This window comes from Serinus canaria, chromosome 1A (assembly GCF_022539315.1).
Source record: "Serinus canaria isolate serCan28SL12 chromosome 1A, serCan2020, whole genome shotgun sequence".
In the NCBI taxonomy this organism is placed as follows: Eukaryota; Metazoa; Chordata; class Aves; order Passeriformes; family Fringillidae; genus Serinus; species Serinus canaria.
The window spans coordinates 6,595,255-6,617,279 of record NC_066314.1 but is presented as its reverse complement, the minus strand read 5'-3'; the positions used below and the strand labels follow the sequence as shown (position 1 = coordinate 6,617,279).

At 48.8% G+C, this 22,025-nt stretch overlaps 1 protein-coding gene across 7 annotated transcripts in view; it reads left to right on the top strand.

The window, feature by feature from the left end:
- Window positions 1-19,674, top strand: part of FRMD4A (FERM domain containing 4A) — a 274,615-nt gene extending 254,941 nt beyond the window's left edge. For 5 of the 7 annotated variants that reach the window (XM_050985247.1, XM_050985239.1, XM_050985234.1 and 2 more), the window contains exons 16-23: window positions 1,502-1,624; window positions 4,644-4,872; window positions 6,019-6,075; window positions 6,542-6,779; window positions 7,189-7,353; window positions 9,071-9,930; window positions 12,272-12,368; window positions 16,075-19,674. In XM_050985247.1, coding sequence (XP_050841204.1) covers window positions 1,502-1,624; window positions 4,644-4,872; window positions 6,019-6,075; window positions 6,542-6,779; window positions 7,189-7,353; window positions 9,071-9,930; window positions 12,272-12,368; window positions 16,075-16,177 — 1,872 coding nt within the window. In that variant the 3' untranslated portion in view covers window positions 16,178-19,674. The other 2 variants (XM_050985255.1, XM_050985254.1) reach the window with 1 other exon arrangement.
- Window positions 19,675-22,025: the final 2,351 nt, after the last annotated feature.

Sequence of the window (22,025 nt, the reverse complement as noted above, 5' to 3'; positions counted from 1 at the left end):
ATTTAGATTACATTTCATGATCGTGCCTTTGAATACTTTTTAGCTTGTGGAGGCAGCATGGTAGCCCACGTTCATTCTGTTTTGCTCTGATCTTTACAGATTTTACAGAAGATTAACTCTTTACCCACTGCCCTGCTTCATATCACATTAGGAGTTATAAAGAAAATAGCCCTGTTGCCCTCAGGCTACAGGAATCTGTGTCTTGGTGCCCTGCTTAGAGCCACAGTACAAGGAGCACATTTTGAAAGAAAAACTGAAATAACCCCACAGGGCTGGAGGGGCAATGCAGAGCAGGACTCTGAGACATTGCAGCAATGCTTCTTGCAATAGGGGGCTGTGCACATCATCACAGAGCTCTGCTGCAAACCCATTTTGCTGGGAATTGCTTAAAGGGAGAATTTGAAAACACCAGGTCCTTGTTTCCAAGTGACCTGAAAAGAGTAGAAAGAAAAAACCCCATTAGGGAGTGGGGGAGAGGCCAGGGCAGGCAGGGACTGGGCTGTGCACCCACACTCGCATTGGGGTCAGCTGCTGTTCTTGGGAATTCAGATGATTTAGGTTACTCTGCCAGCTGGATCCTCTCAACACTGATGCTAAGGAGCACAAAAGCCTTTTGTCCTTCATGGGGAGACTTTTGAGTACAAGGAGTCTGGGCTGTGCTGCTAGTCAGGCTTCTGCCTTTTTCTCTAGGCAGTTCAATGCCTTCAGTTCAGATGTGTGTGCCTGTATTGTGTAGCCTGGGGGAAAAAACCCCCACAGCATTAACATCAGTAGTGGTGCTGCTTCCTGTTGTTCACATATTCTGAAATTCTGTAAGATTTGCTTCAGATTTTGAACATATCTTTGCAAATAACCCCATCAGTCTGACAGAGTATCAGCTAATAATTGCTCCAAAGCTGCCCATGACATCACTGGGGTTTGGAAAGCATTCTAATACATGAAGTGTTATCAGACAGGTAATGAGGTACCAGGCACTGCTTTTAGTGACCATTTCCATTGCATTCCTCTCAGACACATCATGAATCAGGTGGGAATGTTTTTCTGTGCAGGTCATAACCTGCATGGCTGTTACCATTGCAGCTTTCTGACTCAGCAGACCTGCATCCTGCAGGAAGGCTCTCGGGTCTGCTCACCCCTCTCAGAAGCAGCTCGGCAGATAGGAGCTCTTGGTTCCTGCTCATCCTGCAGCAGAGATGAAAGCTGGTGTGCTGCAAGCCTGCTCAGCCTCAGGCCCTGACGCCTGGGGATGGGCACCACTTACAGACCTGCCCAGGGCAGGCCACAAAGCTCTGTATTGATGCAGAGGTTAGGGAGGAGGTCCCCACCCTCAGTGCTAGGTTCTGAGTTTGCAGGGCTGGGTGCTCTCCTGTGTGTTTATCCGCTGGCTGAACTGGATATGTTGTTAATGAGTACCTGTCATTTTAGGGTCACACAGGAGTGGTGGTGTGCTTTGCTGTGCTGCAGGATTTCCCAGAGCACTAACAGCATTTTCTGCTTACAGGAGCTCACAGGAAAGCTGCCACGAGAATACCCCCTGGATCCTGGGGAGGAGCCACCTATTGTAAGGAGAAGAATAGGAACTGCCTTTAAACTGGATGAGCAGAAAATCCTGCCTAAGGGAGAGGTGAGGCTGTACCCTTCCCTTCCAGACACGTGTCCCCTCCTCAGGTCTCTAAGATGCCCACTGAGCATCACACAGGAGCCATCAGTCCCATGGTTGTTTTTGTTTTAAATTACTGTAATTGGTCACAGTACCCATTTAAGGTTTTTTAATATCCATCAGAATGTAGAAGGAGTGAGAGAGCTGGGGACTTTACTTCAGACTCGGAGTAAAGGTGAAATTATTAAGGTTCAGCCCTTGCTTTTCTGTAGATAACAGAAGTAGCCTGGGTGACCAACTGGACCATGGCAGTGCAAGTGCTCTGGTGACAAAGTGCAGGGATTTGTGTGAACAGGGAGCATATCAGGAGCCCCCCAAGCCATCTGAGCCCTGCTTTTGCCTGTCTTGTTTTTGCAAACAGCCACTTGCTTTCCACTCCAATAGCAATCCAAATTCAGGCCCCCTCTAACCAGGGAGAAAAGCATCACCATTATCCATCTCAGCCCTGCCACAGCAAGATAAAAGCATTTTGCTCCCCAGTCCTTAAACAAAAGAGCCTTCATCCCTACCTATGGGGAGCTGTAGTTACATTTTTCTAAGTTTGCCAGGGAGTGTTTGTTCCCTTCCTTGCTCCCACAATGTGCTGGGTCAGTGCCCTGAACCGTGGCTGTGAAAACAGGCCTGCAGCAGCTGTAAGGCAGGACTGGATTCACAGAACAACTATTGTCTGTGGAGGCACATTTGTCTCAAGACACTTGTGTATATTCCAGTCTTGAGTTTCCTTTTTATTTTTGTAGGAGGAGAGACTGAAGCTGGTTGTGACTGTGTGGTTTGAGGCTCAGTTCAGCCAGGGAATTAACTGTTTGTCGTTTTGTTGGCATTTTCCTCCTGCTGAAAAAATAAACAGCTGGAGCTCTTTAGTTTTGTTCTCAATGGAGCCTGGGAGAGGAATTCCACCGCAGTCAAATATTCATGAACTAGCACATTTAATTAAGCTTTTCAAAGGGAAGCATGTCTTAGCTGAATTACTCCTAAAACCCCTGCAGTCTGTTGGCTGCTCAGTTATAACCTGATCTCCAGCTTCCCCAGCTCCTATTGCTACAGGGCAGCTTTTGGGGCTGCTGGGTGAGGAGTCTCCTTACTCCAGTGGCAGGATTAGGTGTGGAGAGCAGGAAGGTAAAGCAGCTCCTCCCCAGTGCAGACACTCAGAAATCCAAACATGCTGACTCAGCTTTTCTCTACCTCTCTCTTCATCTGTCAAATTTTAAGGCTGTGTTGAAAACCATAAATTTCTGTTCTCAAAGAATTATGTTGAGCTGTGTTTGGCTGCCAGTTTGAAAGCATTCAGGGAGGCTAGCAATGGTTTTCATGCACTTTTCAGCACGCGCAAACACTGGAAAATCAATTTTAAAAAGAGGTGAAGTATTCCCTCAACCACACAAATCCAGGACTGAAATTACTAGCTGTGACAAGGACGTGAAGCAAGGCACTTCCAGCTGAAGGCAGATGATAGCTCTCATTTCCTAGGGCTTTATTTATAGGGGCCTCACTGGAGGAAAATAGACAATTATGGACAGGAGGAAAATTAATAATATTTTTCCTAGGATATACTAAATGATTTAGAGCCGAATCTGTGAAGGTCTGCAATGACAGCTCTCACATCAAACTCACCATACCTTTAGCAAGACCTTTGTCAGATCAAGACTTGCAGGGAAGGGTCCTGGTTTTTTTCTTGGTAATCACCTTTACCTGGTCTGTAATTCCTGACTCTGGGAAGGCTTTTACCAGAAGATGATGAATCAGATTCCAGGCCTTAAAACCCCATCATGTCAAGTTCAGTTTTAATAAGTCCAGCACTAACAGAGTTTATAAAGTCTTCAGAGCAAAAAGGGATCTGTTAAAAAGACAGAAGGTGGGTTCATTCTTCAGTGAAGTAAGGAAATGATAATTATAGTTTTAAGGCAATGCTGACTCACCACTGATAGCAAAAGTATATTTTTTAAGCCAGAAGCCCAGAATAAAAACTTCAGAGAATGCTTCAGTCTCATTAAATCCCACAGCATCAGCACTTACACTGCTGCTGAACAAAGAGAAGATTTGAACGGGGATCTCCAGGAATATATGACTGTCTCACCATTGACTAAAAGTAGAAAAACTTGTCCTTTTTTTTTTTTGTTAATTTGCAATGTACTGGGTTCCTTTTTCTAGCAGACTAATTCCACTGAGCTGGGGGAGGTAGCTAGATCCATTGCAGATTAGCAAGGCCCTTTGAAGCTCACAGCCTGGGGTCCTGGTGCAGACTGGGAAGCTCTATATCAGCCTATGCTTTGGCATAAGTTGTCCTAAGTCCCTTGACTTTGGAGGATAACCAAAAATGGATAGGTAGCTTTGAGGGTACACCTGATTGCATTTAAAAGCTCAGCTTTACCAGAGGCCCTGCAAGGGCTAACTCTGAGGGCACTGGTTCTTTCTGGCATACAGAGAGCTTGCTGTTATGCACTGCAGGCTCTCAGATCCCTCCTGGCTGGTAACTCAAGGAGACAATTTTCTGGTGCCATCAGTTGCAGCAGGCCATAATTACTTCAGCTCATATTTATCCCAAAGTGTTTGGTGGATGCCAAGCAAACCTGTCAAGGAGGTTAAAGCTGTGGCTTTGCATCAATACATAGCAGTGAAATCAAATGGGGCTTAAATGTGGAGGTAGAAAACAGGGAGAAGGAGCAGGTGGGAGGCAGGTGTAACCCAGAGATGGGTGTAAGAAGATGAATGTGAATTTGGCCATATTGAACTGCTTGAAAAGTCAAACAGCACATCAGGGTTAGGGCTAGAGCACACATGTCCTCCTTGTGTGGGTCATCCACTTTTGAGGGCAGGTGAAGGCAAGATGGGTATGCTCAGAGAGGCCCTGAAGGCAGCAGCAGACTGTGGATGATTTGCTGATGGAGAACCTTTGTTGGAGGCCACTGGTCAAGTTCTGGAGATCTTCCACACAGGTGGGCTCAGAGAGTTTGGTGGTAATCAGAATGCACTCGCCTTTCGCCAGGAGGCAGAGCTGGAGCGCCTGGAGAGGGAATTTGCCATTCAGTCCCAGATCACGGAGGCTGCGCGGCGCCTGGCCAGCGACCCGAACGTCAGCAAGAAGCTGAAGAAGCAGAGGAAGACATCCTACCTGAATGCCCTGAAGAAACTGCAGGAGATCGAGAACGCCATCAATGAGTACCGCATCAAATCTGGGAAGAAGCCAACGCAGAGAGCCTCCCTGATCATAGATGGTAAGTGGGGCTTGGTGCCCGCAGCGTCACAGAGGGGCTGTGGAGGGCAGGGAGCAAAATTCTTACCAAATTTCCCCTCCCTCCTCCTCCCTGTCCTGCCTGGAGGGCCCCAGGTGTGCTGTCAGAGGGTGCTGTGCGTTTGGGCTGTGCTGGGTCACAGCAGCAAAGCTGTGTTGTGCTGTGGATGATCAGGGTGTCAGCTGAGCAGGCTGTGACTCTTTTGTTCACCTGTGAAATTGCTCTCTTGGTGTCTCCTCCAGAGCAGTGCAGTACAAATTAATGTTAGCAGATAGGGGTGAGCTCTCTAGCTCAAAGGCATCTGTAAAATCAAAGTGGGAGCAGTCTCATTGCTGTGTTCAAATATTTCTTTTCTTTTTCTTTTTTTTCTTACAATGTAATTCTCAGGGCACTTTATGGTTTACTGGGCTGTTGATTGATTTTTCATGAAATCCATAACTTTCTGCCATGGTTCTTTCTCCCTTGTGGATTTTCCCCTTTCCCTTTGACTTGCAGAGCTTTTCTCTCTGCTTTTGTGTCAGGAACTGAGATTAGAGCTGCTGTATTTGTGACCTGCATACAAAATTTCACCTCACCTCAGGCAGAGATAACAGACAGCCATGAGGACACAGGTTGGGGAAGGCAGCTCAAATATCTGCATGCCAGGAACCTGAGAGCTTTTCCTGCTGCTGCAGAGGATGCTCCAAAAACATTTCCTTGAATTCCACAGAACTTGTACTTGGTGTGAGCCTTTAGTTAGCAGCAAGATGATCATGTTAAGATGGATCAAACCCAGAGTCCTTAAGGGCCAAGATGTAAATCTCACTAATGGCACTGTGCCAGTTTGCATCCTCTGGGGATCTCAGCTCTCTGTTGTGACTCACTCTTAATCCCCAATTATTGAAGAGTTAGCAGCTCCTTGAAAGGCAGCCTGCTATTGAGAGACCTGACCTGCAGCTCTGCCCTCCCAGAGTGAGAGTGGGCTGAGTCAGCCATTCATAGGAATTTTGCCTCTTGCTCTGGGGGGAGAAGGGCTTGGGTGACTGCTTAAGGCTAAGACTCAGTGGACAAAGATCATGGCGCAGTTCAGCACTCAGTCACTGCAAATCTTGGGACCATCTGACAATCTTTGTATTTTCTTCTCTTCAGAAGGAAACATTGCCAGTGAAGACAGCTCCCTCTCAGATGCCCTCGTTCTCGAGGATGGTATGTTGGCTGCTGTATGTTCTAGAGAGTGGGATGGGATGTGTGAACTCCTGATTGACACTCAAAATGGAATTACTGTTCTGTGTAATAGTCCACTGATAGATCCCAGAAGAAAAAAACTTGGTTTCCCCTGACTCTTATCTTGTAGTCAGACATCCGACCTGGAGCAGTGAGTATTGTTGTGGTTACTGCTCTGAATTATTTCAAAAGACAGTCCTAGAATGTCCCCTTATTTTCCCTTAAGTTTCTGTTGTTTTACTGCATCACACACTCTCCTGGCCATTCTCTCCCAAAATGGGAATGTCAGCCAGTGCCCTTCTGAAAGTGAGGTCTTCAGGATGGCCTTGAGCACAGCCAGGGGAAGCAGAGCAAGGAAGCAGGCTCTGGAGGTGCAATGGCATCTCTCTGGGCTGTGCTGCCATTGGAGGTGTTACACAGCCATCACCTCTCTCCCTTCTCTCCACAGAGGACTCTCAGGTCACCAGCACAATCTCCCCTCTGCAGTCCCCACACAAAGGCCTCCCGCCGCGGCCGCCGCTGCACAACCGGCCGCCGCCGCCGCAGTCGCTGGAAGGGCTCCGCCAGATGCATTTCCACCGCAGCGACTACGACAAGTCCCCCATCAAACCCAAGATGTGGAGCGAGTCATCCCTGGATGAGCCCTATGAGAAGGTCAAGAAGCGCTCCTCGCACAGCCATTCCAGGTGAGCCAGATCTCTTGAAGCTCCAGCACAGAAATATTCCCGGCTTTCAGGAGGGACAGGTGGGAGCCCTTTCAAAATTTACAAAGTTGTCCCTTACTAAAAGGAGACTTAAGTGTTTTGGCCGATAGGCAGGTCATAAAAACAGGCTACAGCCACATGATTGCTGTTTGGTATCTCAGTGTTATTCTACAAAACATTTAGAAGGCTAAGATGGTGGATCATCTCAGGGCTTTGACAGCCTTGACCTCTGGCACCACAAGGGCTGGGACAGAAGCTCAGAACAGCATCTGACCCAACTCCCACTCACCCCTGCAAGATCCCAGGCACGTGCCTGAGATCTGGAAGGATGCGAGGGAGCCATTTCCCCAGATTCTTGTGGGAGAGCTGAAGCAGGGTGTTTCCTCTGCAGCAGCCACAAGCGGTTCCCCAGCACCGGGAGCTGTGCTGAGGCAGGAGGCAGCAGCTCGCTACAGAACAGCCCCATCCGGAGCCTTCCCCACTGGAATTCCCAGTCCAGCATGCCGTCGACGCCGGATCTACGGGTTCGCAGCCCGCACTACGTCCACTCCACGCGGTAAGTCTTCCTGGCTCCAGCCTCACCTCACTCAGCTCCAGCCTCACCTCACTCGGCTCCAGCCTCACCTCGCTCACCCTGCAAGAAATTTGCCTTGCTTTATCCTTCCCTCAGGGTATGAATTAATTCCCAGTTCAGGAAGGGACACAAACCAGTCCTGTTCACATAAGAGGCTCATGTGCTCATGCCAGTAGAGAATGTCTCCTGAAGTGACATCCTGAAATCCCTTCAGATAAACACGATTCTGCCCCTCATCCCTCCCGTGAAGTGATCAAGCTTTTCTTCTGCTGGGACCTTTCATCTCAGACTGTTTATAGGCTCTACAGGCCGCTTTTAAAATGCATGTGGTGCTACTGCTAAGTTCTGCAGTAAATTCCTCCATGAATCCAGCTGGAGAGAGCATGTTGCTTCCTGCCTGATACAAAGTGTTGAATAGTGTTAATTTTCCCTCATGGATAAAATGTTTGCACGTGTGTGATGTTACATGGAGATGAAGAGCAATCCAGCCAGGGACACAGGTGACAGTGGAATTTAGCCCAGGGTTGACAGAGGAAAGAGCTGAAGTGTGTAAGGGAGGTGATTGGATGTGTGGAGTCAAACTTGACTATGATTTTCAGCAGGATTTTTACAAACTGTTCAGCCTCATTGCTCTTTTGCTTTTGTGGCAAGCACCATGGACACTGCAGGGAGCAGAACTGATCCAGAGCTGTGTTCTGGTCTGTGTCCTGCCCTAAGGGGAAGTGCTACCATCATTTAGCTCAGAATAAATCAAGAGTTACGCCAACACATCAGCCTCCGGCAGAGACAATACAAGGCATTAAAGCTCTGGGTTAAATTTGTTACAAACTTTTGGCTGAGGGTACCTTTCAGTAGTGCAATGTCTGTTAACACTGGAGCCAAACTGTATGAGAAATCAGCCTGGCACAGGGCTTGAAAAGTGGTCTGAACTAAGTAGGGGACATTTGGGTGTTTGAAACAACCATTGCTCAGTCTGTAGCTCATTCATGAGCTGCATGCCTTAGCCATCCATCATGTAGATGTGTTTCTGCTCCTTGAATGGAGGGGTGGAGCTATTCAAACAGCTGGGGTGAATAGAGACCTCCCAGACTTGGCCATGAATCAGGCCTTGTAAACTGTGATTTGTGGTGGTTGCCTGAAGAGCTGTCACCAATGACATGCATTACCCATGGCTGGGCCCCAGTAGCACCAAGCTGCTTGATAAGGGGGGACTTTTTCAATGACCACTGGAGAAATCACAACATTCAGGACTAAGTATGGGCAGTCCGTCTGTCTGTCTCTCATCAGGTGGATTGTACCCATGCAGGACTTTCATGGGCCACTTGCAAGGGAATGTCACCACCTTTGTGGTCTGTGAGGTGCCAAGGCTTGAGGCTCCCAAGCTTTACCCTTCAGACTGGGCTTTTCCCAGGGTGGCATGCCACAGATGAACTGGATTGGGCAGGGGTTTATGTCCCTCATGGTGCTGCAGACTCGATGTCACCACCAAGGAACTGGAGAGGAACAGGAACAGGACCTAATCCCCTCAAGCCCTGCAGCAGGGAAGCAGATTGCATTGCAGGCAGCGGCCCCAAGCAGTGCTGGAAGGGCTCAGGTTTTCAATGCCCTCGGATTCCTTTTGTGGCTGTGTGTATGAACAGGGATAGGGAATGATTCAACCTGTTGACTTACAGCCTGTTGTTTTTCCTGGTGCCTGCAGGTCAGTAGATATCAGCCCAACCAGACTGCACAGCTTAGCTCAGCACTTTAGACACCGGAGCTCCAGTTTGGAGTCACAAGGAAAGCTCCTGGGCTCAGAAAATGAGACGGGGAGCCCTGATTTCTACACCCCAAGGACTCGTAGCAGTAACGGCTCTGACCCCATGGACGACTGCTCTTCCTGCACCAGCCATTCCAGCTCAGAGCACTACTACCCTGCTCAGATGAACCCCAACTACTCCACCCTGGCAGAGGATTCCCCATCGAAAGCCAGAGAACGGCAGAGGCAAAGGCACAAATCAGCAGGAAACCTGGTCTCTTCCAATTCAGGGAGCATGCCCAACCTGGCTGCAAGGAACGGGACGGGACACCACCGTGTCTACCTGCACAGCCAGAGCCAACCCTCCTCCCAGTACAGGATCAAAGAGTATCCCCTGTACATCGAGGGCAGCTCCACACCCGTGGTGGTGCGGAGCCTGGAGAACGACCAGGAGGGACACTACAGCGTGAAAGCACAATTCAAAACCTCCAACTCCTACACAGCAGGGGGAATGTTTAAGGAGAACTGGCACGGGGATGAAGTGGACTCGGTCAGGCTCACCCCATCCCGCTCCCAGATCATAAGGACTCCATCTCTGGGCAGGGAGGGCCACGAGAAGGGCTCGGGCCGGACTGCAGTGTCGGACGAGCTGCGGCTCTGGTACCAGCGGTCCACGGCCTCCCACAAGGAGCACAGCCGCCTCTCGCACACGAGCTCCACCTCCTCGGACAGCAGCTCCCAGTACAGCACATCTTCTCAAAGCACCTTTGTGGCACACAGCCGGGTCACGAGAATGCCTCAGATGTGTAAAGCAACATCAGGTGAGAGCCAGGCCTGGGCAGAGGGGCAGGAGGGATGGGAGCCTCATTCAGCTCAGGTCTATGCCAGGTGTTACACCCCAGCTGGAGAGCAGTGCCAGAACACAGCACATTATCTGGCCTGCACACACTGCTCACCAAGCCTGGAGGTGTAACCCTGAGGGGCAAGCCTTGTCCAAGACATTCATCAGTGGGAATGTTTGGAAATGGGCTCAAAAGACAGAGAGGGACCAAAGCCCAGTTATTGCCAGGTCTTTCCTCAGAGTGCGGTTGGGTTTTGGGTGATGGCACTAGAGGCTGAAGGTGACAAACCTATGGGAGCATCACTATTCATAATCACAGCAAGGGGAGCAATGAAGTGAGCAGGGGTTCAGCATAGACTAGGAGAATATATGTACTGACTGAAACACCAAAAGTATGAGAAAGGTTAAGTGAGGCATCCCCACCCCTCCACCCCCCACGAAAATGCTTGAGCAATGACATCCTTGTACACTGCTGAGACTTGGTTTTCCCATGCAGCTCCAGTAACTCTGCTGATAATACCCTGCAATTCAGAGTGCTGAAGTTTGAGCAGTATTTTGCCTCTGTGTTATGTACAGAGCATTGCTGTTAATATTAAATGTATGTTACATACACCTCTGTGCTGTTAATATTAAATGGTAAGAAAACAGTCAAATTCATTACACTGAGAAGGAAGGCTACAATGTGTGTGAAACAGTCCAAGGTTAAATATTTACTAGCCATCAGTCACTCCTTGTACAGCCTGTGTGGACAGATCAAGGACTTGTTAAAAACCTGAACCACGTGCCTCAGCCTCAGCATGGGAGACACCATTGCTCCAGCTGCACTTGCCATTGCCTCCCAGGCAGACCAGTGCATTGTCCACCCATGCTGGCTGCTGGCCTTCTGCCATCCCAGCATGCTGTCCAGTCCATGGTGACCACCACACTGGCACCAGAGGGGCCCTGCTCTCACTGCCAACTCCAGTGTGGAGTCAGAGGCTCCTTGTGGGCCACCAGCAGCTGCCCAAGAAGGGGCTGATTGATGTGTGATACCAGCACTCACAGGAGTATCAAGGGTGGACCAAGACACAACTGAGTAGCTGCTAGAACCATCCTGTGTCTCCCTATGAAAATCTGTCTTCCTCCCTTTGGTGGATGGGCATTTCTGTTCCATGCAGCAAGAGAAAATGCTTGAACACAGGAAAGCTTTTGGTTAGCCTTGGAAATGGTAGCAGTTCAGGAAAATGGTGGGTTGGGGTGAGAGCACATAAAGATCACTGACAGGCAGTCCAATCCCTAACTGAGCTGGGTTTTAACCTGTGCAGCCCAAGAATGTTCAATAATCACAGCATGGCCTGACCAGTTGGCAGCATAGATTGGTTTTGTGTTCAGAGTCTGTTCCTAATCACAGCTATGGGAGGATACTGACCTCAGGAGCTGTCAGCTCCAGAAGCAGATTAAAATTTGTTTTGCCCTTTCGGAGTCATTTGGCAGAAGCTAAAGAATTTAGCAGCAGAGAGAGGTGTGCCAGGTGGAAGCCTCCATAATTTCAGCTGATAGGTCAGTTGGATTGCACACTGTCCTTCAGAGAGGATGAGACTTCCAGTCAAGTATTACATTCTAGACATGTGTTAAATTCAGAGGTCACTGTATAGACTTGAGGAGGAGGAAAGATTAGTGAGGTGGTTTTATTTGCTGGACTCTCACCAGGGAAATTCCCCCAAGAGCCACTGCCCATTTATAGTCCAGCTTGCTTCTGTCTTCGCTCAAGCATGCTAAGCCTTCCTTTGGTCCCTAATAGGACTGTCAACAAAGACAGGCCTTTTTTACAAATCCACAGTGAAAGGGAGTTGTAGCTTTTGAAATCTTCACAGCAGTGTACTTGTCCAGGCTCTCGCCACTGCCAGCCCTGGCTCCTGGGAACATGGAGCATCTCCCCCCATCCCTGGAAACAGGAGGCTGAGCCTGGCAGGCTGAGCTCCTCCAGTTCAGAACCTATGGAGTCCAGGCAGCAGCAACCAAGTTTTTGTGCTGGGAGAAGTGTGCTGTGTGCCAGGCAGGATCAGGAGAGTCTGGGTGTCTGTATTGAGCTGGAGACTGAGTGTTCCTGCAGAGCTGAGGCCAGATCCAGCCCGTGACGTGCAGCAGTGTCAGCACAGGCTGTGCTCTTGTGCCATGTTCGGGCACACTCACCCAGGAACGGGGCAAGGCCTGTCCCATGCTGTGTTTGCTCACAGCCAGACATGTTTCTGCTGGTCTGACCAGCTGATGCTTCTGAACCACCCTGACCTTTGTGTTCTCACCTCACCAGTCGTTTTTCTCCACCCTTGGTTGTTTTCCAGCTGCCTTACCTCACAGCCAGAGGAGTTCCACGCCGTCGAGCGAGCTCGCAGCCACACCGCCGGGCAGCCCCCACCACATTCTCACGTGGCAGACTGGGTGAGTGTCTGTGGGGTCAGCTCAGAGAATCCACCTCCTCAGTGCCAGGGAGAAAAAGCTCCCACACACAAGCACAGCTGTGGGGAATGTTTCCCATGTGCTCCATAGCCTCCATCCACATGGAGCATTTCCAGTCTCCCACCTGTGCTCTCGTGGTGATGGAGCTCTGGTTCAGGCTGAGCAAGGCATGGCTGAGTCATCCACACCCAGCACTACTCCAAGCAGTGTCAGATCCACAAGGAAAGGAGCCCTGCAGGTTCCTCCTGCTTGGACAGTCTCCTTCCTCCAGTCTTCTTTGTATGTTGAAATAGCTGATGTTTCTTTTTTAGCAGCCATCACACTGGTTGTCCACACCAAGACCTTGTTGAAAAGGCAAGGTTCAGTGCCTGCCATACCTGTGTGTGCAGCAACCTCATTTTTTTTCTGCTCAGTTTTCCCCACCAATGTGTCTGCATGACTTTTAAGGGCATCTTTTTTCAACTACCACTGACATGAAGGTGCTTCACAGGAGTGTGAGGGAAGCATTACACACCCATAGCCATTACTAATGTAAATACAGTAATTGGGTTCCTTGGCGCCTCTTTACAAGGCAGGGAGTTCCAGGAGTAAATAAACAGCCTTTTGCAAGCTCCCAGGGTATTCTCTAGCACTCTCTGTCCAGCAATTCTGTCCTGCCATGTGAAATAAAGGTCATTTCCAAATCCCATCTAACTCAGCACATCCAGTGGGATGAGATTTTGGCAAGATCAGCTAGATCTGACACTACAGTCCTCAAAATACCCTCATGCTTTGAATAGGAAAACAGAACTGATACCCTGAGTCATGAATTGGAACTAACTTTGAAAACGTTTCACTGTGCAGCCACTGGAAAATCTCCTGCTCTTTAATTACCCATGTCACCTATGACCAGGTTTGACCTCTAGTTTTACTCCAGCACTGTTTGTGACTGCTCTTTAAATTGGAGCTGAGGAGAACCATAGCCACAAGCCCTTAGGCTTACCTGGATTTTAAATTCACACATTTGACATCCAGTCTCATATGGTCTTTGCATGTGCTTCCAGCTTTAGAACAGGAGAATGTTCTGGGTCCCATTCCACAAAAGTCATGGGATAGCAAGATAGGCAAAATGGTACCTGCCTTTACCATACATTGCAATTTCCACTATTAAGGGTTTGAGACTAAATTCAAATCTTAGACTTGGTCTCCATCCCAGTTCTAATTCTTAAATATCTCGATGATGATCAGAATTAAAACTGGTGAGCAGCCAGCTGAGACATCTGTTTGGATAATCCCAGCTTTTCTTATTTTTCCATTCAAGCTGTCCTGCACCTTGCCTCTCACAGCAACAATACTTTTAAGCTAAATTCTCAGCTGGTAAAAGCGAAGCTATCTGGATTTATAGCTTAGGCCCTGCACCAACAACCACTGCAAAAAGAATTGGAGACAAATCAACACTTGTTTTGTACCTGAGCACAGCACCCAAGGTGTACGTGTATAAATACAGGAGTGGATCCAGTCTACCAATAGATGCACAACAGATTCCTCCACTGCAGGAGTGGCTGTGTCCTCCTAGCACAACTCCACAGATTGACATTTCTCCCCAACATGTTTTTGTGTCACTAACTTTTCCTAAAGATGATTCATCAACTTGTTTCCCCACTGGATTAATAAGCTCATAACAATGTCTGTGTCACTTCTTTTCTTTAACATTTGCTCTCTCCTCTTTCCTCCTTTTTTGCTCTCCTTTGTTCAGAGAAGCAACAGACAACTCACCCACTATGGATGAGTCTCAGTCTCCAACCCACCAAAGTACTGATGAATAGAGGTATAGTAAGGGAACGTTTTGTTCTTTCCTGCTCCTGCCCCACAGTCGGTGAGCACAGTGCAGTGCCCGGCCTCCTGCTGGAGCTGCCCTTCAGCTGTGTGCCCGTTTGTCTGCCAGCCAGGCTCCCTGCAGGGCTGGGCAGCATTCTAACCCTCAGTGCCTTTCCAGAGAGTCTGTCCCTGTGGCACTGTCCCCTGTGAAAGGGACTTGGGGCCAGCCTGCTCTGTGTCCCTGCCCTCCCCTGGGAAAGGGACTTGGGGCCAGCCTGCTCTGTGTCCCTGCCCTCCCCTGGGAAAGGGACTTGGGGCCAGCCTGCTCTGTGTCCCTGCCCTCCCCTGGGAAAGGGACTTGGGGCCAGCCTGCTCTGTGTCCCTGCCCTCCCCTAGGAAAGGGACTTGGGGCCAGCCTGCTCTGTGTCCCTGCCCTCCCCTGGGAAAGGGACTTGGGGCCAGCCTGCTCTGTGTCCCTGCCAAGGCTGAACGGGCGCAGAAAGTGGGGAGGGATGGGGGGGGCAACAAATCTGTGGCTCAGGAGATTTGAAAGCAGCGTGGGCAGAGAGCTGTGGGAGCAGTCTGGGAGCAGCATGGTGGGGACACCAGGGTGAGCTCAGCGGCCCTGGCCAGAGCTCCCAGCCTCTCTCCAGCCACAGCTCCATCACACCTTCCTCCTCCCTCCCTGCCTGCCACAGAGCTGGGGCTATTTGCAGCAGCAGCACTGACAGAGAGGTTTTATGGAACAAGGAGCAGTCCTGGCCCCATTCCTGTGGGAAGACAGGGGGAAGGGTGGAGGGAACAAAAAAACCCTCAGAGTATTTCTGTTTTAATTAAACTGCCATCCCTGTCTGACACTCTCATTTGAATCTACATCCATTCACAGCTGGCATCTGTCGAGTACTTCAAACCCAGCTTTCTAGAGTTATCCCATAGACCTCTGTACTCCAGCACTGAGCTGGGAAACAAAAGGCTCTTTAACATGCAAATGTCGATGCCCTTGCTCAGGTTCCTCTCAGATACCAATCCCAGGGAAACCAGGTGGAAAACAGAGCAGAGGAAGCAGGAACTGCACCAGATGTGAGATCAGTCCTGTGAGGTGGGGAGGGAATGCAGGAAGGAGTGAGAATCCCTCAGTAAACAGAATAAATATGCATCTCCTGCCTTTGGCCTCAAAACAGTCTCTAGTTTGGAAGGTGGTTCAAATCAAAGTGTGAGGGAGAGACTGGCTATGACTGCACAGATATAGCAGTCACTTTACAAATGATCCAGATTTTGACCTGTTTTCCTCTGGGAAGGAGCTCCACATCCTAAGCCAGGAGCTGATGCTGAGTAGAGCTCTTAACATAAATAGCAAAGAAAACTCTTATGAATTGTCTCATCTCTTCAGTACAGGCAAGGAAAAAGGCAGGCAGCAAAAGAAGCAGTACTTTGTCAGGAAACAGCCCAAGATAAGGACTAGGCTACTGCAGCAGAATATAGTCCTTTCCACATCAGACCTGGCATGCTCTGACTAGTCCCCTCCTGGTTCATCCCTGGAAAAGCACATCACTCTGGGACTGCTCAGTGATGCACAAGGCTCTGCCCAGAGCAGAAGTGCTACAGAAAGTGCCACCACCCTCTCCTTCAGCGTTCCCATTGGGTGATACAGCCCATGTCCGAGTGAGCTGCTCTAAAGAGGTGCTCCTTGGAGAGCATCCTATAGAAAAATCTCTCTCCCAGCTTCCTGCTGAGCAGGACAGCAGGCAGAGCCTCAGGCAGGGCAGAGGCACAGCACTGCTGCCGTACCCAGGGCAGGGGGGAAGAAGACACAGGCAGAGTGCAGTGGGGTCTGTGAATACCCTGCATTCCTCTCCACCCATAACCTAACAAAGCTTCCTTTTTCCCGCAGGAACTACAATGATAGCTGTTTCCTGGATTCTCCCCTCTATCCGGAATTAGCAGATGTCCAGTGGTATGGGCAGGAAAAAGCCAAGCCTGGAACTCTAGTGTGAACCCCTGACCTCAAGTTAATCACATCAATGCCATTCTGAGATCACCTCACTGCCTCTCATTTGCCTTACCCAGATGCACTGTCACCCAGCACCAGCTTCAACTCTAAGCACTTTTCTCACGATGCAATTCCAGACAACATTTGTGGAACGCCGGCCCTGAGCCGTGCACCCTGGCAGCGCAGCACATCCCACTGCCAGAGGGGTGCCCGTCCCTCCCACGGCCACGGGGCAGCGGGCAGAGAGGAGCAGCCCTCTGAAGAGTCAGTTTCCAAACTGGGTTTCCTTTCCTTTCAAGGCTCATGTCAAAGATGAGTGTTCCACAGCACGTAACAGCAGCAAGAGTTCCATGACCTGTAAGCTGAAGACAACAGCATTAGTTTGAAGGGGTTGGGAATAGGACAGAGGCTGAGAAATGGAGATCATATTCCTGAAAGTGCATCTGTTCTGAAACAGTAAATCCCATCACTTCAGAGATGTGTTAGTCTCACAATCAGGTCAGCACTGCCAAAGATCTCCACACCACTGTTGGCAGGATGAGTTGCTCAGCAAGTTCTAGCTACAAGAACATCTCCCTTCTTTAACTCGATGGCAGACTTGACCACCCCCTACAAAATGGCATTTCCTTCTTCATTTGGAGTCCACCTACATGCAAGAAAAACAACCCCCTGTGCTGCAGACACACCCGAGGTCTGGGCTGGTATCACAGCATCGCTGTCTGCAAGCCACTCCTGAACTGGACGGACAAGGTTTACAAAGGCATTACCTAAAGCAGAGGCAAGTACTGCACTCACAGCATCTCTGTGGCTGGCACAGAGTGCCCACCAATACATGGAGAGGTTGGGATTGTATTGGTTGTTTTGATAAAGATAAAAATTGCCAAAAAAACCTTTCCACAAGCAGACACGGCCAATAAATTGGAATCTATCTCTGCACAAGGGAAAGCACATCGTGACCGAGCTGACGCGGCCAAGCTGCGTTCGCGTATTGGTTCCACTCCTCTTCCCTTCATTAGCACCAGTGTAGCAAAGGGCTCGTCACCCGTGTGCTGCCGCGGGAGAACTGGTCTGTCAGGAAGCAGGAGGGCTCCTGGAGCAGGGTTGGACAGCCAGCAGACAGGCAAACCTTCCCCTTGAGAGAGAGAAAGGGAAGTGACCGAGCGAGGTGTCGGACGAGCAGGAGCTGCCTGCAGCCACCGACCAGAGCAGCATGAGCACGGCCTGGAAGGAGCTGCAAGTTTACACATACTTTAGAGCAATGCTTTATACATGTCAAGCCATGGAACTTTCAAAGGCCTCAAAGACACTTTTGTAAGGAACAAGTGCACAATCTAGGTGGATGTTGAAGCTGGCACGTCTTAGTCTTCACTGCGGTGCTATGCTGTTTTTATTGCCACTCGATGGGGGCGGGCGCCCGGCCTTCCCCCGTTGGTGCGTGCAAACGATGATTTCCTATGGGAAAGGCATTAAAAGAAACGGCTGGAGGGGGTTACTTTGTGAAAAGCAGAAACTGAAGTTAGCTTTAGTTTAAGGAAAAAGGAAAAAAAAAAGTGTGAGAGTGTCTATGTGTGTGTGTGTGTGTGTGTGAGTGAGTGTGTGAGTGTGTTCCAAGAATAACAACAGCATCTACCAGACAAAGTAGAGCGAAACGTTTCAAATTAAACACCACAACTTGGGGGGCTGCCACACCTTTTGGTATTAAGATTGCTGGAAAACTGCATTCCAGGCTTTAAAAGAGAATGGGTTCTGTGTAATTAGGCTTTGAAAAACAATGGGGTTTCTAAACATTAATGCAAGCAGCTCATGCCAATTCCTTTCTGCAACTCACACCAGAAGTGTTGGCTTTGGTTCCCTGCACTGCTGCTTTGCATCCTTGGTGAGGTGGGGAGGAGGCCTTGCAGAGATGAGGCAGTGACAGGCAGAAAGGCTGTTATTTGTCCAGGGAGACCTGTGGCAGAGCCAGGATTGGATGGGGCTCTGAGCAACCTGGTCCAGTGGAAAGTGTCCCTGCACTGGCAGGGGTTGGAACTGGATGATGCCACTTCCAACACAAACCCTTCCATAATGCTATGATAAGGAAACTCTTTTATGTTCACACATGAAGCATAAATGAATTACCCCTCTGAAAAAAAAAAAAAAAAAAAAACCACAAAAACACTGGCAAAGGGTTTACAAAGGTGACCACACAAACCTGGTGCTTCTGGGCCTCCCTGAAGCATCAGCCGGGAGTGCAGCGCACCATGACAGTAATTGAAGCTTTACTTTCAGTTCTGGAAGAACAGCCAGTGGTGAGATTGCAGCCTTTATCTGGACAAGCAAAACGCTGTTTTCACCATCTCTTTGTGCTTTGGGGTCTTTAACATGGGAATTATTTCAAGCTCCTAATTGGATTTTTAGCTGGATAAGAGATAGTACTGATTAATGACATTTACTGATAAAATTCGGTAGCTGAAGTAAAAGGATTAAATAAGGACCAAATTAAGCTACAGCAAATAATTTAGCCCAAGGATTTTTAGGGGCTCTGAGCAACTGTCTGTTTTCTTTTTAATTTCCCTGGTAAGTAGTTTGGGTTTGGTTTTTTTTCTGTGTACCTTCTTTTAATTAAAAAGAATTCAACAACAGCGGCACTATGAGGCCTCTGGGCACTACAGGAAGAAACGTTAATTCCTCCAAGACCAGCTCTGCAGTTTTGCAGCAAAGGTTAAAAGGTGGCAGCCCTGAAATTAGGGGAGGGGGGAATAAAAATATTTAGCCTGAATTTCAGACAGGCTGGAGTGGAAGAAAAAGCTTTCTAGAAACGGATTGAGTTTTGCTTTGTGTTCTGCTTTTCTGGTTTGCAATCAAGGCACATGTGAGCAGCCAGTCTGGTAGTAAAGACAGATTAAGTAAAACAGGTTTTACTGTTTAGCTCAATTCAATTAAACACAAATGTACATAAAATGTTAATCATATGAGATTAACATATTTAAGTATAACACGGAGGGGTATATACATAGCTATTATAGACAAGCACTTGACTACCAACTTAACCCCTCCTTTACTTTTTTATTTTTCAAGGCTCCATCTGCCATAAAGCCACAACCACGTTCAGTCTCTGTGTCTGACACTCCCTCTGTGTGGGCAGGAGCCAGGGGACAGCCCCTGCAGGGGCTGTGCTGGGAGGCAGGGTTTATTTTTAAATGATATTATATGCAGTCGAGTGTTGAAAATGTTGAATCAGTCCAATTTGTTTTCACTCTGTATTAGTTTTAGTTTCAGGCATAGCCAATCCCCATTCAGGTGCTATCAGATGACCAGTTACTGCTTAGTTAACTAGATGTAAAGTTTTACATATATATTAATGTCAATAGTTTTATTACAAGTTGTGTAAAATGGACTCTCTAGTTTAAAAAAAAGAAAAAAAAAAAAAAAGAAAAAAATTAGGTCTCTCCTGAAATTGACTTTAGAGCATGGAAAATGATTTTACTGGATTCTGTTCAACTGTAATCAAGGAAAGAAAAATATGTATGTTGTAGAAAAAGTTGCAGAATTAAAAAAATCTGCTTTTAATTTATTCTTTTTGTATTAAGAATTTGTATAGTTACCTTTACATTTTGCAAAACAGTGTTGTCAACACTTCCTTATTAAAGCATTTTCAAAATGAAACCTTGCCATGGTCTCTTTGGGAGGGCAGAGCCCAGGCAATCCTTACCACTGCTAGAGATGCTGGTCCAGATGTGTGCACAGCTGGCCAGGGTGTCCATGAGGGACCTGCTCCTTGCCTGATTGCAGGAAATCCTGGCACTCCCCCAGAAAATCCCATCCTTTAGAGATCCCTTGGGATTCAGCACGCAGCAGATCCATGCTGACTCTGTGTCATGTTCTCCCAAGCTCCCTGGTCCCAGGAGGACCAGGAGTGTGACTGATGTCCCACCACTGTGGGAAGCAAAGTCACAAATAATATTTACTTCCAACACACAACTTGAAATAGCTAAAAATAACGCTCACTTACATGGGTTGGATGCCAAGCTGCTGCAAGGCTGTTTCAGCAATGGGACAGGCTTCAGCACCAGCACATTCCCCAAGCTCCAAGGAACTGCCTGCTTGGTGACTTCCCCAGGGAGCCCACTCCAAGAGGCTGCTCTAGCTCAGTAGGGCAGCACTGACCCCTGCACAGGGTTAGGGACATCACCTGACATTACTGGTGTCCCCTCTGTGGCCCCTTTCACTCCTCAAAACCACAGGCAACTTCCAACAGCCACAGAGTCTCACATGGGGCCCCCCACACTTCCCAGTGCTCCTTCCATTTATTCCCACTGTCCAGGGAGCCTATTCCCCTCCCATCCTCCCCACATCCCACAGGGAGCCACCAGTGGCAGCAGCCCAGAGCCAGGCAGCTCCTGTGACCATCACCCAGGAACAAGATGTGTTCATCACCAAGTGAGGAACCATTGCCTGCAGTAAATCCCCAGGAAGGTCTGGGATAGACCAAACAGCCACAGCAAAGGTTTTCAGACACCCCCTGCACTCTGGGACCTTGGCTCAGATTTCTTGACAGTGACCCCAATACTGCTGCAGGTCGCTCTTCAGCACCTCAGGAGCAGCTTTCAGGGCAGCCTGCCCCAGACCTGATACCAGCACTGCCCACCTTGCACCAGCTCTCTTGGAAGGCACCACATTGTGTTCTCATCCCCTGGGTGCAGGAGTCAGAGCACTCTGTGCCCCCTGAGAAATGAAGCCACTTGCACCCCAGTCAGGTTCATCCTTTGGGCAAGACTGGATTGATGGTGGTGATGCTATGGCAGCCAGCTGAAGAACCCAGTTCCTCCATTAAACTGATCCCACACACACACCTACCCTAAAAACCTTCCCAGCAATAGCAAATCAGGAATTTAAGGCATTTCACCACCACCACCAGGCACAATAATACCAATATCAGGCTGGTACCAATAGTTTTAGAGTTCACCTTGCACAGGCCCTTCCACAGCCAGGCTTGGGGAAGGGTCAGGGACTGCAGCAAATGACCAGGGGCACTGAAGTCCCAAAACCACTCCAGACCCCGCCATGGGGAACTCATGACTTCATCCTAAGGCTGCAAGGCTTAGGATTCAGCAGAGTTATTTCCGCCCTAATGCAAGAATTATCAGAAATAAACATCTGGAAAAGCCTAGAGGGAAAAGTGAATTGCTAAACTGAAACATACCCTCCCCACAAAAAAAAAAAACCAACCAAACTGTCAAGCAGTGTGACAGCTGCACCACACCCACCCCTCCCTGAACTAGACTGAGGGTTGGGATTTTTTTGGCTAAGAGGCATTATTAACTATTTGATCACGGTCTGGTAGCTGCAATCTGGGGCCATCCAGCTGCAAAGAGCCTCTGACCGATGATGAAAAGCAGCTGCTGTAACAGAGTCCCCCTGGCCCCTGTCCCCTGAGGACCAAAGCTGGCTCTCACATGCTGGACAGCTGGAAATTCTTACCCTGATATGCCGTGAGAAAGCAGTTCCCAGCTCCTCAGTTCCCCATAGAGCACCATTCCAGGGATTGCAAGGGGATAAAGTTCTTCCGTCATGGGATTCACTCAAGGAAGGCAGCTGTATTTCAGGGACTGTCAGCAAGGAGCACATTGCTTCAACCACATTCCTTACAACCTGAGCAGACTAGGACATTCCAACCTCAAATTCACATCCCTCCAGGAGGCACATCCCCACTCAAACCAGCACTCAGGGTACCATTAAAATTCTCCTCAATAATTAGCTCCAAGGCAGGAAGGAAAAGTCCATCTAGCACTATTACAGATCCCCTAAGGAATCCGCTTCCCGCTAAAGCAGATGATACAATGCTCCTTAAACCATCTCCTGGCCACTCACTT